This window comes from Rutidosis leptorrhynchoides, chromosome 3 (assembly GCF_046630445.1).
Source record: "Rutidosis leptorrhynchoides isolate AG116_Rl617_1_P2 chromosome 3, CSIRO_AGI_Rlap_v1, whole genome shotgun sequence".
Classification (NCBI taxonomy): Eukaryota; Viridiplantae; Streptophyta; class Magnoliopsida; order Asterales; family Asteraceae; genus Rutidosis; species Rutidosis leptorrhynchoides.
Window position 1 is genome coordinate 71317363 of NC_092335.1, and position 16262 is coordinate 71333624.

General features: G+C 31.0%; 2 protein-coding genes and 1 pseudogene across 2 annotated transcripts; 2 read left to right on the plus strand and 1 right to left on the minus strand.

Annotated features, from left to right (window-relative positions):
- The first annotated feature begins 7636 nt into the window (after positions 1 to 7636).
- Positions 7637 to 9635, plus strand: LOC139900084 (UDP-glycosyltransferase 90A1-like; annotated as a pseudogene).
- Positions 9636 to 9979: 344 nt separating this feature from the next.
- LOC139896309 (benzaldehyde dehydrogenase, mitochondrial-like) lies at positions 9980 to 13111 on the minus strand. Its single transcript, XM_071878930.1, has 12 exons — positions 13060 to 13111; positions 12808 to 12879; positions 12342 to 12482; positions 12122 to 12264; positions 11869 to 12022; positions 11515 to 11744; positions 11337 to 11426; positions 11058 to 11231; positions 10843 to 10980; positions 10598 to 10735; positions 10429 to 10490; positions 9980 to 10354 (listed from the first exon to the last, which is right to left on the minus strand). Exons 2-12 carry the CDS (start codon positions 12872 to 12874, stop codon positions 10081 to 10083), a joined length of 1611 nt encoding a protein of 536 aa, XP_071735031.1. The 5' UTR covers positions 12875 to 12879; positions 13060 to 13111; the 3' UTR covers positions 9980 to 10080.
- Positions 13112 to 14632: 1521 nt separating this feature from the next.
- On the plus strand, positions 14633 to 15436 carry LOC139900085 (uncharacterized). Its single transcript, XM_071882890.1, has one exon. The coding sequence runs from the start codon at positions 14633 to 14635 to the stop codon at positions 15434 to 15436; it is 804 nt and encodes a 267-aa protein (XP_071738991.1).
- The last annotated feature ends 826 nt before the right edge of the window (positions 15437 to 16262 follow it).

A 16262-nucleotide genomic window follows, 5' to 3' on the forward strand; every position in this document is an offset into this window, starting at 1 on the left:
CTGAAATTCTGAAAAGCAACCAGTCTGCGAATCAATACTCTGAATCTTGAAAAGTTGAATGAAGCAACAAAAATTGTAAACGACTTTAACAGTCAAAAGTTTGATGATAAAGAAGGATACGTTAGAAAAGCTCAAAAGAAAAGTTGAAACGGATAAACGGATTGAGCAAATCATGAAGAAGGCTGTGGACAAACCACAAAGACTAAATCTACCTTCAAAGAATCTAAATGATTCAGTATCTACTGAAGTCATTAACGAATACCTTACTTCTGACTATAAACCCTTACGGACAAATCTTTCTCATCATCCTTCGATGTTAGAAATTCTAAGATATCATCGTATCTTTCATTATAAATATCCTCGATATTTCTGAAGATATTTTCATAACTATTCTTATCTGAAATCATTTATCTCTTCGAGATATCAGTGTTACATCAGAAAGGAAACTGTTTAAGTTTCTAAATTCTAAAAAATTCGAACTTAAAATATGAATGTTATTGAAGTAGTGTTGGGGAACTGATGCATGAGTTAGTATAATATAATGACACTTGATCAACGTGATTATATTACAGTAAGTTATGCTAAGTTCCTAATGGAACGTGATGATTCATAGAACATACCGTCATCATGTGCCATATTACGCGACTCTTACATTCTATCAAATCTCTAAACATATCGAGAACATATCTTCCTGATAGTTCTATCTTTTCTCTAGAATTCCGATAATTTAACAAATCAAGATCGTGCTACTACAATTTATCTCCTAGAACATTAGCTATGTTCATTCAAAACTCCATACCTATGAATTTTGAACCATTATTCGCTTGACTTGAAGTCGGGAAGAGAAAACAAAAGTATGGAACACCAAAATATAAAGGAAACGAAGAGGGTGAATTTATAGTAAAATATCCAACAGAGAAATTAAAACAGATGATCGCATTTAAAGCGGATCCTAATTTCCTTAATTACCGAAGAATCAAATCTTATTACGAAGATTTTCTCCAAATCTCTTGAATTTTGGAAATCAACCGTGACTACGTCACTGGTTAAGATAAACCTACATTTACTCATTTCACTCTTTTGTGATAGCTTCACTTGTACTCTTCACATAGATAAATCGTTTTATCCATACTACTAACTATTGATAAAACTCTAATTTTCAACTCGTATGCGTCATGAAAACATACTTATTGTCAGTCATGACGATCCCAATCAAACTTCTGGACGAAATTTCTTTAACGGGTAGATACTGTGACAACTCGAAAATTTCCGACCAAATTTAAACTTAATCTGTATATGATTCCGACACGATAAGCAAAGTCTATGAAGTAGAGTTTCAAAATCTTTGAACTATTTACATGAATTCATTGACCTTTAATTGATTTCGACAATTCACGAACCTATAAACGTAAATAGAAATGTACATGTAATTAACTATACATATAAATAATTATATATTGTAAAGTAAATATAGTAGGGAACTGATATGTGATTTAGATATTATGAAAGATAAATTAAAGTAACTAAAACTTGTTATTAAATGATTTCGAACATAAATTGTCAACGATTAACAAAGTATTAAGTGTATAATGTTATACTTTGAGTTTAAATTATTTTGATATATATAATTAATACATCTATCTAAGTAATAAATCTGGATATGTAAAACATAATTATATATAGTAATTTGAATATACATATGATATATAAACATGATTATTACTATATGTATATTGATAAAAGGTATAAATATTAAATAAATGTTATTATATAAGTATTAAATATTACATAATTAACATTATATTAATAACAAGTTAAAATATAGTTGTTATAGTAATATTATTATTACTTTCATTATTTTTATTAATACTAACATTAATATTAATAATTAATCTCTGTATTAGTTATATTATTATAGATAATATATAGATATGAAATTTAACGCATTTAATTTGTCATCTTTACTAATATTATTACTTTCTTTACTATTATTAGAATATGTATTTAATATTAATAACAGTGTTATTATTATTATTATGTATGATACATAATTATGAAATTTGATATAATTGATTGTTATATTATTATTATTATTATTACCATTGTTGATATCAATATAACTAGTAAAAAAATTTATAATGATTAACATTAATATTATTATTACTATTATATTACTAAAAATTTGTATTACTATTATTAAGTGTATTATATTTATATTTATATTTATATTTATTAATAAAGTTAATGATAATCTATAAATATATTTACGGATAAAATAATAGATATATGAATGTATATATACAGATTATAATTAAATACTTATACTTATACTTATACCAAATACAGATATATATATACGTGTACATAAATACAGAAGTATAAATACATATATATACAGTTGCAATTTCAGATAAATACAATTGCTGTTACAGGTCGTTGTCCCTTTTTATTTATTTCTGTATTTTTCTGCTTTAATTGATTCCTCTGGTCTCCCCATTCTCTGCTATAATTCGATCAAATTACTTTATATTATTGGAGGAGACACTCATTTATCAATGTCAATTATCAGCACCATTTACAGCTATACCTGTCATTTATATAAAATAAAAAAAATAGAACACATCTCCTTCATCTCTTTCGCCATAACTTTTATGCAATAGCTCGATTTTGAATCGTTTTCAAAAATATAAAAATGCAGTTATGTATGAAATCCCTTACTCAAACTACCTGCAAATTTACAAGTTTCAATTCTTCGTATTGATTATCAATTTTGAAGTCAAAGAAAATTTTCAAAAAGTCAAACAATTGGTTCATCAGGAAATTTAAATTTGTTTTGATGTTTCTTGAGCAATTGATGATTCCAATAGTTTATAGGATTGAATTAGAACTTGTTTGATGTTGAACACCTGAACTAAAACTTCCTTCAAATTGAAATCGTTATTTAAAAAAAAAAAAAAAGAATACAGCGACAGCAGCGAAGCTGTATATGTATTTTTTTTATTTTTTTATTTAACAAAAGTGATTTGCTCAGGTTATTTACAATTCGATTACAATCTTAATTAAAATCACATTTCACTAGTATTGTGTGTTGTTAAGTTTTTGGCCCGATGGTGTTGAAAGAAAGATTGAAGAAACCGATGCTATGTTTTTTTTTTGTTATTATTAATTTTTTTTCTTCTTCTTTTATTCTGATGAACCAAATATCACAATCAATTTGTTCTGTGTTATAACAACTCTCATATTTCCATACCTGAATTGACTAATTTGACTATAGGGTTGTTATCCATACGTAATATATAATTAAATTTGACATTGATCAAATATTTATTTTTAGTCGACACTTTTTGTTAACTAAAGTTTACACTAATTATATAAAATAACTTTAGTTAATATTAATATTAATGCGTATTATATTTAAAACTATATGAAACATAATTATTAATTAAATGATAAGTTATTTTAATCATTATATATATATTTTTAGCTTAAAAAAATAAAAATAAAAAGAAATAAGATTTTTTTTTTATAAATTAAATAATGAGCCCATGAATTTTGACTAAATATTTTCAAAAACAAAAACTTATTAAAAACATTTTTAACATGTTTTTATTATTTTGTCAAAATTGGCACCTTTATTTTATTATATTTTTTCTTTTCACCAACTATTTTTTACCTATAAATACATGGCTCCTCATTCATTTTTTCTTGCCAAACACAAAAACTTAAGTTATTCTCTCAAAACCTTGAAGAAAATTTGAGGTACTTTCTATTTTTATTAATTTTTTTCAATATTGTCATTTATATTTATATTTATTGTATATTCTTTGTAAAATTCGAAATTAATTATGTTTATATGTTATAATTAGTATTATAAGTGTTATGATGCATAAAAATAATTTTGATAATTTATGGAATATTATTTATAATTAAATACGAATTATGTAGTGTTTAAACGTAAAAACAATGTAAAATTCGTAATAAATACTTTTAACCAAAAATAAAATATATATAATTTTTTTTTGAGTTTTTAAAACTTATATAGATCTGAAAAAATTATAAAAATAATTACTTGGGTCGAATTGGTATTTATTATATAATTAAACTCTATTATTATGTAATTTGAAGGTAAATTAAGAATAAATATAAAATAATAAAAAATATTTTTTTAAATATTTTTTTACAGGTTATTAGACTGATAGAAACTTATAAAAATAATTATTTGGGTTTATTTAGTAATTACGTAGATTTAAAATTGTTTTGTGAATACATTAAGGGTAAAAACAAAAATAAATACAAAAATATAATAAAAACGTTTTCTTAAATTTTTCTACTAATCTATATGATTAACTAAGACTATAAAAATTATGTATGTAATTTTTAGATATTTAATTTATTATTTAGACATTTTTGAATAATGTTCGATTAATAAAACACTATTATTTTTGAAGTAATTTAGGTATTTATTTAAAGGTAATTATATTTAATATATATATAAGACATACTAAGGTATAATAACTAAATATTAAATAAAACTTAGGTTATATTATCACATATATAATTATTAAGTACATTAATAATTTGTTGTGTGTATACACCTAAAGTGAAGGTTAATCAAAGATAATGTATAATTCATGTGAACTTCATCGCTACTCACGGTCGTAAGTGAATGATGTCTAGGTTGCCATTTATGGGTAAGCTTGTGGATCTCGAATGCCATGACTTAGATTCTGGTCAAGAATCCTGGGCCCCCGGTTACATCTGGTCATTCCTGACTTATTTGATAGCAACGAAGTTTGAGTAAAGTTATACAACGTCTTGCTAAAGATTAACCCGAACTTTCTAAAATTGGAAAATTACTATAAGTGAAAACTTTCCATAAATAGTAACCTTCCGAAAATAGAAATTCTTTAGTGAACTATTACTATCAATATAGTACTATATACTATTGTCTGTTAGGCAATGCCTGATCATACGTTCTATCTCCAGGTTGAGATCTCGGTCACGTCCTTCCGTTCAATTCTTTCGTGTGCTACTAAGGTGAACTTCATAGCCCCACTTTTTTACTGTTTCATAACTGTTTTATAACTTTTGGGGTGAGACACATGCTTGCTTTATAACTGTTTTACGCTTAGACACAAGTACTAAATTGTTAACTATGCTGTCATGCTTTGATTCATGCTAAATCCCTACCGTAATATCGTTAATTGCTACGTTTAAATGCAAACTTAATTATTGTGAGTAGGCCTATTGAGAGTAACGTCTCTAACCATTCGACCGTTGGTCTTTGGTTACATAATAATGATTCCACGACACTGACAGTACAAGGTGTCATAGGGTAAACTTGTTTAGTAGCGATATTACAAAATGCAGCAACACTTTTAGATTGATATTTCTATATCAATAAACTTTAAACTAAATCTTGTGGTCTAAAACTTTGGATATTATTTATAAACCTGTGAATTTCACTCAACCTTTTTGGTTGACACTTTAAGCATGTTTTGTCTCAGGTGATGATTGAGCTAGCTGTTTACAACTTTGTGATGATAGATTTGATGCTTGCATGGAGTCCACGTCGCATATTATATTTTAGTTCATAAACATTTATTTTACGTTTTAATAATAATGTAAACATGTATTACTGCTTTCGCTGTTTTATTAATAAAGGTTTTATTTAAAAAGTCTCATATAGAGTCGTTCTCGTTTATACAACTGTGTTATGATATGATTGGTCACAATTACCCCTTGTCCATATTTGGGGGTGTGACATGTGTCGGTTACATTTCCTAAACAATTTAATTGTCAAAATATTTTAATTAAATTGGATTCTGGCCGTTTGAAGTTTCTGAGGAAGGAGAAGAAGGGAGGCAGAATCATAACGGGTTATATATTCAAAAGTCGAAATAATAAACAGAAAAGCAGAACGGTGTAGATGGTTTAGGGAGTGTGCGGGTGAGGGAGAGGTCTCGGGTTCAAGCCCGGTTTGTGTCATTCTTTTTGGAAAAGCTTATGAGGTAGTTATTATTATCACCATTATTATTATTATTATTATTATTATTATTATTATTATTATTATTATTATTATTATTATTATTATTATTATTATTATTATTATTATTATTATTATTATTATTATATTATTATATTATTATTATTATTATTATTATTATTATTATTAAGTATTATTATTTTTATTATCATTAACACATTATTATTAATAATATTATTATCATTATTATTATTATTAACATTATTATTATTATTATTATTACAAACATAAAGAATATAGATACAAATAATATCATGAAAATGATTAAGTTACAATGAATTATTATTATTATCATTATTTTAGTATTATTATAATTTTAACAAACAAATGATATTTATATAAAAATATATTTTTACATGTATCATAACTATATTAATATTACATATTGTTTTTAAATAAAATGTTATTATTATAAAATATTAATTAAATTACATATGATGGGTAAACATATTTTAATATAATTATATATATAAATATTAATTATTTATCTAAAGTATATAAAATAGTTATAACTAATTTATTTATTAATATCACATACAAATTATTAAGTATATTAATATTAATATATATATATATATATATATATATATATATATATATATATATATATATATACTTGCTTAATTGTTATTATAAGTTTTAATATATATAACTGATATAGGTTCGTGAATCCGAGGCCAACCCTGCATTGTTCAATATCGTCATATGTATTTTTACTACAAAATACAGTATTGTGAGTTTCATTACTCCCTTTTTATATATATTTTTGGGACTGAGAATACATGCGTTGATTTTATTAATGTTTTACGAAATAGACACAAGTGATCAAAAACTACATTCTATGGCTGGATTATGAATATTGAATATCACCCCTTTTAGCTTGGTAACCTAATAATTAGGAAACGGGTATGGCCCCTAATTGACGCGAATCCTAAAGATAGATCTATGGACCTCGATAAGTCCCATCCGGGGTACGGATGCTTTAGTACTTCGAGATTATTATTATTATACAGACGAGAGGTTCTGTTTGGGGATATTCTATGCATTAAAGTTAAGTCGGTTATCAAGCGTTCACCATATGAATGATTTTTAATTCGCGGGTTACGCGTATTATTTTGTACTCGGGTTACGTGTACAATTAAATATATGAAATCTTGTGGTTCTATTAAAATGATGGAAATGAATGTTTATGATAAACTAATGAACTCACCAACCTTTTGGTTGACACTTGAAAGCATGTTTATTCTCAGGTATGAAAGAAATCTTTCGCTGTGCATTTGCTCATTTTAGAGATATTACTTGGAGTCATTCATGGCATATTTCAAAAGGCGTTGCATTCGAGTCGTTGAGTTCATCAAGAATATTATTAAGTCATTTATAGTTGGATATATTATGAAATGGTATGCATGCTGTCAACTTTCGATGTAATGAAAGTTTGTCTTTCAAAAACGAATGCAATGTTTGTAAAATGTATCATATAGAGGTCAAGTACCTCGCAATGTAACCAAATGTAATGTATTCGTCCAGATGGATTAGGACGGGTCATTAAATTCATCAAACTCGAATAATCTACAACAAATCACAATCGTTATGCTTCATATCGTCCTATCACTCAAGAATAACAACATTAACTTTTTTGGAGCAAATGGCCGAGAGAAGGCAAAAGAAAAGGCCCAATCAAACTATTCTACTGAGTCAAGTCGTTCGACTCGGTTATCAAAAGCGGAGGAGGCTTTGGAAGCCATTTCAAAGCATAAGTCGGAAAGATCTAAAGGTGTTAAACATGTGAAACAACAAGAGACCCTCCGAACTGCTTTTGCAGGTACTAGTATTTTGATCGTCAATGCAAAGGGTATCGAGGACCCCGATCACAGAGTATATTGAAAATCTTCAAAAAACTGTATCTCGATTAGCTCAAGCATTTGATCGACAAACCACTACAACAAATTGACGAATCATCTGAAGACGACGACTAGGTTACTAGTTTAATTATTGCTTTTTATTGAATATTATACTATTAATTTTATTAAATAATGTGTTAATTTTAAATAATAAAATGTAAAAACAAAAAACTTGTGAACCCTACACAAAACTGACACAAAAAACTCCCATTTTGAGTTATTGAGGGTCAAACACTAACATTACCATATCACATACAGATTTCGCTTTTTGGTCAAATTGTGCATAATCTGCATGTGATATCAGAGGCGATTTAGAATGCTCTAAGCAGTAAAAATATTGCTTTTAGAATTAAAATCCACAATCTTACCAATTCCTGAATTCCGCCCGAATAAAGCAAAACTTTATGAATTTGCCTTTTGCATCATAAAATGAAATGCACGAATACACATATGTGTCATCCAAGTTTCATTTATATTTATTTTTGTCACGTCTCTTTGGTCTTTATAACCATTCATCAAACCATACAATATCAAACAAGCATACAACACAAAAAATGACTACATCACTTACTATACTTGATTTCAACAACCTCCCCTCAGCACATTGTGTTGTTTCCCTCCATGTCTAAAGGCCATACTATTCCATTGCTACATTTAGCTCGACTTCTATCGGCTCGTGGAATTATGGTTACAGTTTCTTGAAAGGACCCAAACTGAACATAGTTTTACACCTATAATAATCGACCTTCCCTTTCCTAATAATGATATCAATGGAATACCTCAAGGTATAGAAAGTACCGATAAACTACCTTTATTTCATTTTTTTAGGCACTTTGCTATTACAATAAAGCTAATGCAGCCTTACTTTTAACACACACTTAGCAGGCTCTCAAATGTGATGTGTATTATTTCTGGCGGCTTTCTTAGCGGACACTTGTGTCTGCTAATAAGTTTGGGATCCCTCGCTTAGCGTTTTATGGCATGAATAGCTAGCTATGCAGGGGCTGTGACTCGAGATGTGGTTTTTGAACCGGCTCTTGGTGGGACCAGAGTCAGACGATGAGTTAATCACACTGCAAAAATTCCCATGGATCAAAGTCACTAGGAATGACTTTGGTGAGCCATTTTATCAGCGTGATCCGAGTGACCTTTACCTCAACTTCATAATTAATGGAGACAGGCATAGCCTCGGCGAACAGCTATCGTCTGATTATAAATAGGTTTTATGAGCTGGAGCCGTTGTTTTTAGACTATTTAAATAGCAGAGATTTCGACGAAACAGTTGGAAGAAAGATCCAAGGATTTGGAAGAATCTCAAGTGAATTCTTGTGGGTGGTGAGGAAGTATGAGACAAATGTTATTGAGAAGCTTGAAAAAAGAATGGGTGAAAGAGGGATGATTGTAAAAGAATGGGTGGAACTCTGTTTTGGAGTGCGTATGCGCCCAAGTACCAATACTAGCATGGCCGATGATGGCTGATCAACCACTAAATGCAAGGATGGCGGTTGAGAAGATTAAGATTGGGTTACGGGTCGAGGCATGTGATGGGTCGGTAAAGGGGTTTGTGAAGTCCAATGGGCGGGCTAATGAAGATGGTAAACGAGTTAATGCCTGGAGAAAAAGGATAAATAGTGATGGTGAAGGTCAAGGAGGTTGGCATGGCAGCAAAGGAAGTTGTGGAGGAATAAATTTATTGTTCAACCCAATAATCCCAATTAACATATGAAGTGTCTCATTGGGATTATTATGGGCAAGGATGTTCTTATTTACTTTCATAACCAAACCCACTTAACTTTCCTACCTATATAAGACAATAACATGATAATAACAGAAAGAACAGACACTTACCTATACAAGAGGTCACAAATTCCACTTCCTCTAAAGGAATTATTCGCGTTCCAAAAACTTCTGTCACACTAACCTACTAAATACCTTGTGCCACCTGTTACATTTAGACGAAATTCTCACATCTGAAACAAGAAATAACAAGGTTGACAAAAATTTCAGAAAATTATTATCACGAGATTGAAAATGTTTCAGAACCATATAAATGATAACAAGAACAACGATAGGTTGTAGTCAAGTACGCAATAATACTTCACCATTAAATGACTTAACAATGGAAATACAAAACTATAGCCATGCAGGGTTCTTCAGTCGGGTAACAACAGCCTTAACTTGTAGGTAGTTACTCAGGCTGTAAACTCCCTTTTCTCTACCATGCCCGCTCATTTTGTAGCCACCGAAAGGAATTGCAGCATCAAATACATCAAAGCAGTTGATCCACACAGTTCCCGCTCTCAACGCACGAGTCAAGGTATTAGCGGTGTCAAGGTTTTGTGTAAAGACACCAGCAGCAAGTCCAAATGGAGATGCATTTGACCTTTGAATCACTTCATTGATATCCCTGTTTCATAAAATAATCGGTAAATAAATAACAGAAACTGTAAATGGCCATAATTTCTTTAGATATAATCTCACTTGAACTTCAGAATCGACTGTACTGGTCCAAAGATCTCATCTTTTGCTATAAGCATATCATCCTATTGAGAAAAACAAAAAAAGAACATTTATATACTGCTCACCCCAATTAGTATATATAGATAATTAAAACAAATTATATTTCTCGCACGATGGTTGAATATATTACCTGTACATTTGAGAAAACAGTGGGTTGAATATAGTAACCATTAGAGCCGAATCTTTCACCTCCAGTTTCAAGGGTAGCACCACTATCAACACCAGATCTTATATACTTCAATATCTTATCAAATTGCTCGGAATCAACCTGAATATCGACAATAAAAAATAAAGTAACACCTTATACCTTCTCAAAAGGATTTACAATTCAAAGTAAACAAGTAAGTTTGTAGTACATATCATAAGAAGCAATACCTGGGGACCTTGTTCAACACCCTTCCTAAAAGGATCACCGACCACACGTTTTATAGCCTTGGCCTTTGCTTTCTCTAAAAACTCATCATAAACACGTTCATGTACAAATGTACGTGATCCCGCACAACAACATTGGCCCTACAAATAACAACACACTCAAAACCAAATCATTTTCAAATAAGTTCTACATTATTATAGACGATTCAGATGTGAACCTGATTGTAAAACAGTGCAGCATGTGCCAGATCAACAGCTTCATCAACATTGGCATCCTCACACACAATGAAAGGAGATTTACCACCGAGTTCTAAAGTCACTGGTTTAAGATTACTTCTTGCAGCTAATCCAAGCACAATTTGTCCAGTCCCGGTGGATCCCGTAAAAGCAAGCTGCATATTTATCAAAACCCTATGAAATTAAGTAATTAACATCGATGTAAGGCAATACATATTAACCATCCATAATCCATTACTATCTTCCATTCTCATACAAACCTTATCCACATCCATATGGCTAGCAAGAGCAGCACCAGCACTCGGACCATAACCAGAAACAATATTCAACACACCTTTAGGAAGCCCTGCCTGTTAATCCAGATAAGAATAAGAATACTAATTAAATCCTACCAATTACCATACACATTTAAGTATTACAAAATACTGTAATATTTACCTCATGGAAAAGCTTTGAGACGTATAAGGCAGACAATGGTGTTTGTTCAGCAGTTTTAAGCACTACGGTATTACCACATGCCAACGCAGGCCCAACCTTCCAAGCATACATCAGAAGAGGGAAGTTCCAAGGTATAATTTGCCCCGCAACACCAATTGGCTCGTGCAAAGTCTGAACGTGATGTGGCCCGTCAGCCTGAATTGTAAGGCCATGGATTTTATCGGCCCAACCTACGCAACGGTAACACCAAAACGCTAGCCTTTTAAATATTGTATTATCAAACTCATAAGAACACTAACATTATAAAATTTCATTTTTATCACTTTTAATATTTGTGATTACGCTGCCACGTACCAGCATAATAGCGAAAAAGACGAATAAACAGAGGTATTTCATCTGATGCGGCCTGTTCATATGGCTTCCCGTTATCCCAAACTTCAAGAGCTGTTATATCATCCGCATGCTTCTCAGCCAAATCAGCAAAACGCAGCAAAATTCTAGATCTTTCCTGATGATATACAAAAAAAATTATGAATTTGAAGGGCAGCATGATAAACATTTCCTGGAGAAAACAGCCTAGAAACATATAGATAACCAGTAGGCTTACATAAGCAGTCATTCTAGGCCAAGGGCCTTCATCAAATGCTTTTCGTGCTGCAGACACTGCACGATTAACATCTTCTACGTCACCTTCAGCAACATTTGCAATCAGTTGTCCATTTCTTGGATCCAAGGTTGGAAAAGTCTTCCCTGAACATCATTAACATTGAGTTCCACAACAACAAAATACACATTATATTTTCAGATTCAATGTATGAAGAGCATACCTGACGCTGCATCGACAAATTGGCCATCGATAAGGAGCTTGGTGTACTCGACGTTAACAGGTGGAAGTATCGGTTCCTCTAACGCAGCAGATGTACTAAACCTAGAAACAGAGATGCCAGTACTTCTGCTAGAGTAATGACCTGATAAATAGTAACTATCATTAATTCATAAGCCCACATTTCATTATTACTGACTTACAGTATCAGGTATAATCACAATTTGTCGATGATTTCACTAAATCAATCATTCACCCTAACGCTAAGTCACAATAAGATGACCTAGACGAATTTATTAATTGTTTGTTTGTAATAATCATAATCCTTGGAAAGATCTAATGAAATTGTGGAATTCAACAGCATAAAAAGGCGTTGATGATTAACAATCAGCTAAAATCAAAATGATCGTACGATCTGAATCATAAAAACATAAATGGAGCTATAATTGATGAACAGAAGATGATTATACCTAACGATCGTAAGAGAGCAGGCGCGTAAGTAGATGAAATCAGCGATGACATTCTCCGAGCAGCCATTGTTTCTGTACAAAAAGTAAGTAATACGTCGTATAAAATTACGATGTGAATATATATATATATATATATATATAGAGAGAGAGAGAGAGAGAGAGAGAGAGAGAAATTAGAGATTCGAAAGTTTAGGTAACAAATGATGAAAGCTGACGGTGCATAAGTAAGGATAATGACGAAGAAGGAAAAACCTTTTTTGGAAAGTTAGAAAGACAGTGTATATGTGTGTATAGGACCGTGTATATGCACCAAATTAGTCATGAGTAGACAACTGAAGCACTATTCCTATTCCCTCCTTTATAAACTCAACTCAATTTTGAAATCATCCAAAGAAGTATACTACATCGGTCCTAATTTACACGTCACTATTTTAATTTTAATTTTATTTTAGATCTTATCATATCTTATATTGTATCATTGTATGTATATATATACTTAGTAAAAGGACCCGTGGTAACATAGGGTTTTAAAGAAAATTTTATTGAATGATAAATTTTATTTGACGATAGTTATTTAACCATGATGTGTATTTTGATATTTTTGTAATCAACGTGTAGAAAAAATAGCATACTTGCTCAACAATGAAAACTAATAACAAAACACACATTGACAATTAAAGAGACATCCATAACATACATCAACGTTAATTTCAAAGACAAACAAATTAAAACATTAAAAAGTTAAGATAGCATATTCTTCAAAAGCTTTTCTATCTTAATTTATCTTTTATAATGATAATGATAACGATGACGATGATAATGATTTTACCATGTTAAGTTTATTTATTTGTATCATTTAGCTTTCAAGAGTTTTGTAATTTAATTAAAAAGATTTTCTCCTAGACATCAATTGAAGGCGAGTTATGCAACTGCGGAAGATGAACGCATGAGTGATTAAGTACCTCTTAGTGATCCTGTATTATTGTTACAAAACCATAAAAACATACGAGATTAAATCTTGAAACGTCAAACCATCATTCACTCTATTCATCTACAAAACAAAAAAAAATTAAATAATAAAAAAATAAAAAACTAGTTTATGTTTTTATGGATAAGATCAGATAAATTGATGTTAACCTATAAATGGTAAAATTTTCACTGTTTCATAATAATGCACATCTGCTAATTTTTTATTTTATTCCCAAATTTTTACGCTAAAGTTAAACAACTTTTTTAGTTTCATTACTTTAGTAATACTTTGTTGTAAATGATCTTGGATAAATTGGCTAACCTGAAGTGTTTGAACACTTACGTAAGATGATAAATTCTAAGTAGCATACCACTTTACTACTTCTATCTCTTCCATGCACTTTCCTCCGTCCTTAACCTCCTTGAAACCAAAAGACTCAAATTTTTTTGGGGTGGGTCATCTTCAGAAAATAAAATTAATTGGATAAAATGTGATCAAATACTACTTCCTTACGAAAATGGCGGTTTAAATGTTGGCTCCCTTTTTAGCAAAAATATCTCACTACTATGCAAATGGTGGTGGCGTTTTAAAAACGAGGAAAATGCGTTATGGGTCAAAATTATCACAAGTATCTATTGGGGGGGGGGGGGGTTGGAATTTAACGTTTCTCGCAGGAACATTTCAGGTCGCACGGTTTGGAAAGAAATCATTAAAGCCGGCAAGGTCGCGAATAGCTCAGGCACTTCATTTTCATCCTCCATCACAAAATGTCTCGGAAATGGTGATTCTATCAAATTCTGGAATGACATTTGGTTTGGTTCGGAACGCTTCAGCACACTTTTTCACAGGTTATACATGCTCGAGATCAACAAAGAGGCAACTGTCGCTGAAAGAATTACGCAAAACAACGGCTCTTCATTTGGTAATTGGTGTTGGACAAGACCTCCAAATGGCCGAGTTCTTAACGAATTAATGGAACTAAACAATATCGTTTCCTCCGTTACACTATTCGACAAACCCGACTCTTGGAAATGCACTCTCGACCCCTCGGGTACATACACCACCAAATCTATGGCACATTTGATAAACACCTTAAAGCTTGGTGGTAACGCTCTTAGCACGATGATTCCCCGCAACAAACTCCTACCTCAAAAAGTATACATTTTCATATGGCGAGCCTTTCAAAAAAAGATACCGGTTAGATTCGAATTAGACAAACGGGGCATTGATCTCGACTCTATCATGTGCCCTTTATGCGAGATGGACATAGAAACCACTGATCACATTCTCGGACTTTGTCCTAAATCGGCTCTAATATGGAAACACGTACTAGATTGGTGGGCCCAAGATAACACATCAATCTCCAATTTAAACGATGCTATTATCAATAATCAAGCCTTCGCTCTCAACAACTTCGGGTCTTCACTATGGCAAGCAACCAAATGGATTACATGTTACACAATCTGGAAACATAGAAACTTAAAAGTATTTTCCAAAAAAGTTTGGTCTCCCGCCTCGATTCTCTCCGAAATACAAACTCAAAGTTATAGTTGGATATCCAAAAGATTGCGTAAAAAGAAAACAATCATGTGGCACCAATGGCTCATCAATCCCTCCTTCTTCGTTGCGGATCCTCCACACAGTGTTGGTATAGGCTGATACACCCCTTCCACTCAAGAGTAGCTTTCGAATTCTATTTCTTCTATCGAGGGTTTGATTAATCGGGATAGCTTGTGCTAACTTTGTTGGCGCTTTATCGTCATTGTTTCCCTCTCTTTCCCGGCTTGATTTTTCAAGTTCTTATTCTCTCTTTAGTTTTTATGGTCTTCGTCGGCTACCCTCGATAATTAGATTCCTACAAAGTGTATCTCCATTTTATAATTGTATAGATGTGTATAGGGCCTTGTAATTTGATATTCCAATAATAATAATAATTTTTGCTTTTCAAAAAATAAAAAAAATAAAATTGGATAGATGATGTCATTTGTCGCATAATCGCATAACATATTAAAAAGTACGCTATTATAAAAGCATAGTTGGAATTAGTGCTAGCATTTGTGACAAAGGTAACTAGATAAAGATTCATAATCACCGGTGGCACAAAATAACATATTTACAACATTGTTTCTAAATCTAATAAAATGTCATAGGATAATGCTTAGGATACGTAAACAATATACATACCTAATTTACAAATACAACAATAATAAAACCTGCCGTATTTAGTTTTTTTTAAAGTATTAAGTATTAACTCTCATATTGAGTTGTTTGTAAAGTCACGAAAATATTAGGGTGTAATCAAATTTGGATCAACTTATTAAACAAAGACTCTGAATTTATTCAAAATGACTAGTGGCACGTGTTACGGTTAGTCAAAGAGTGGCTCCACCCGTGGTTGGTATTTATACGTTCAAATATGGCGACGAAATAATCCGCTTTTAACCGATGTGTTATTCACATTCTTTGTGTTTGGGACTGAAGTTGA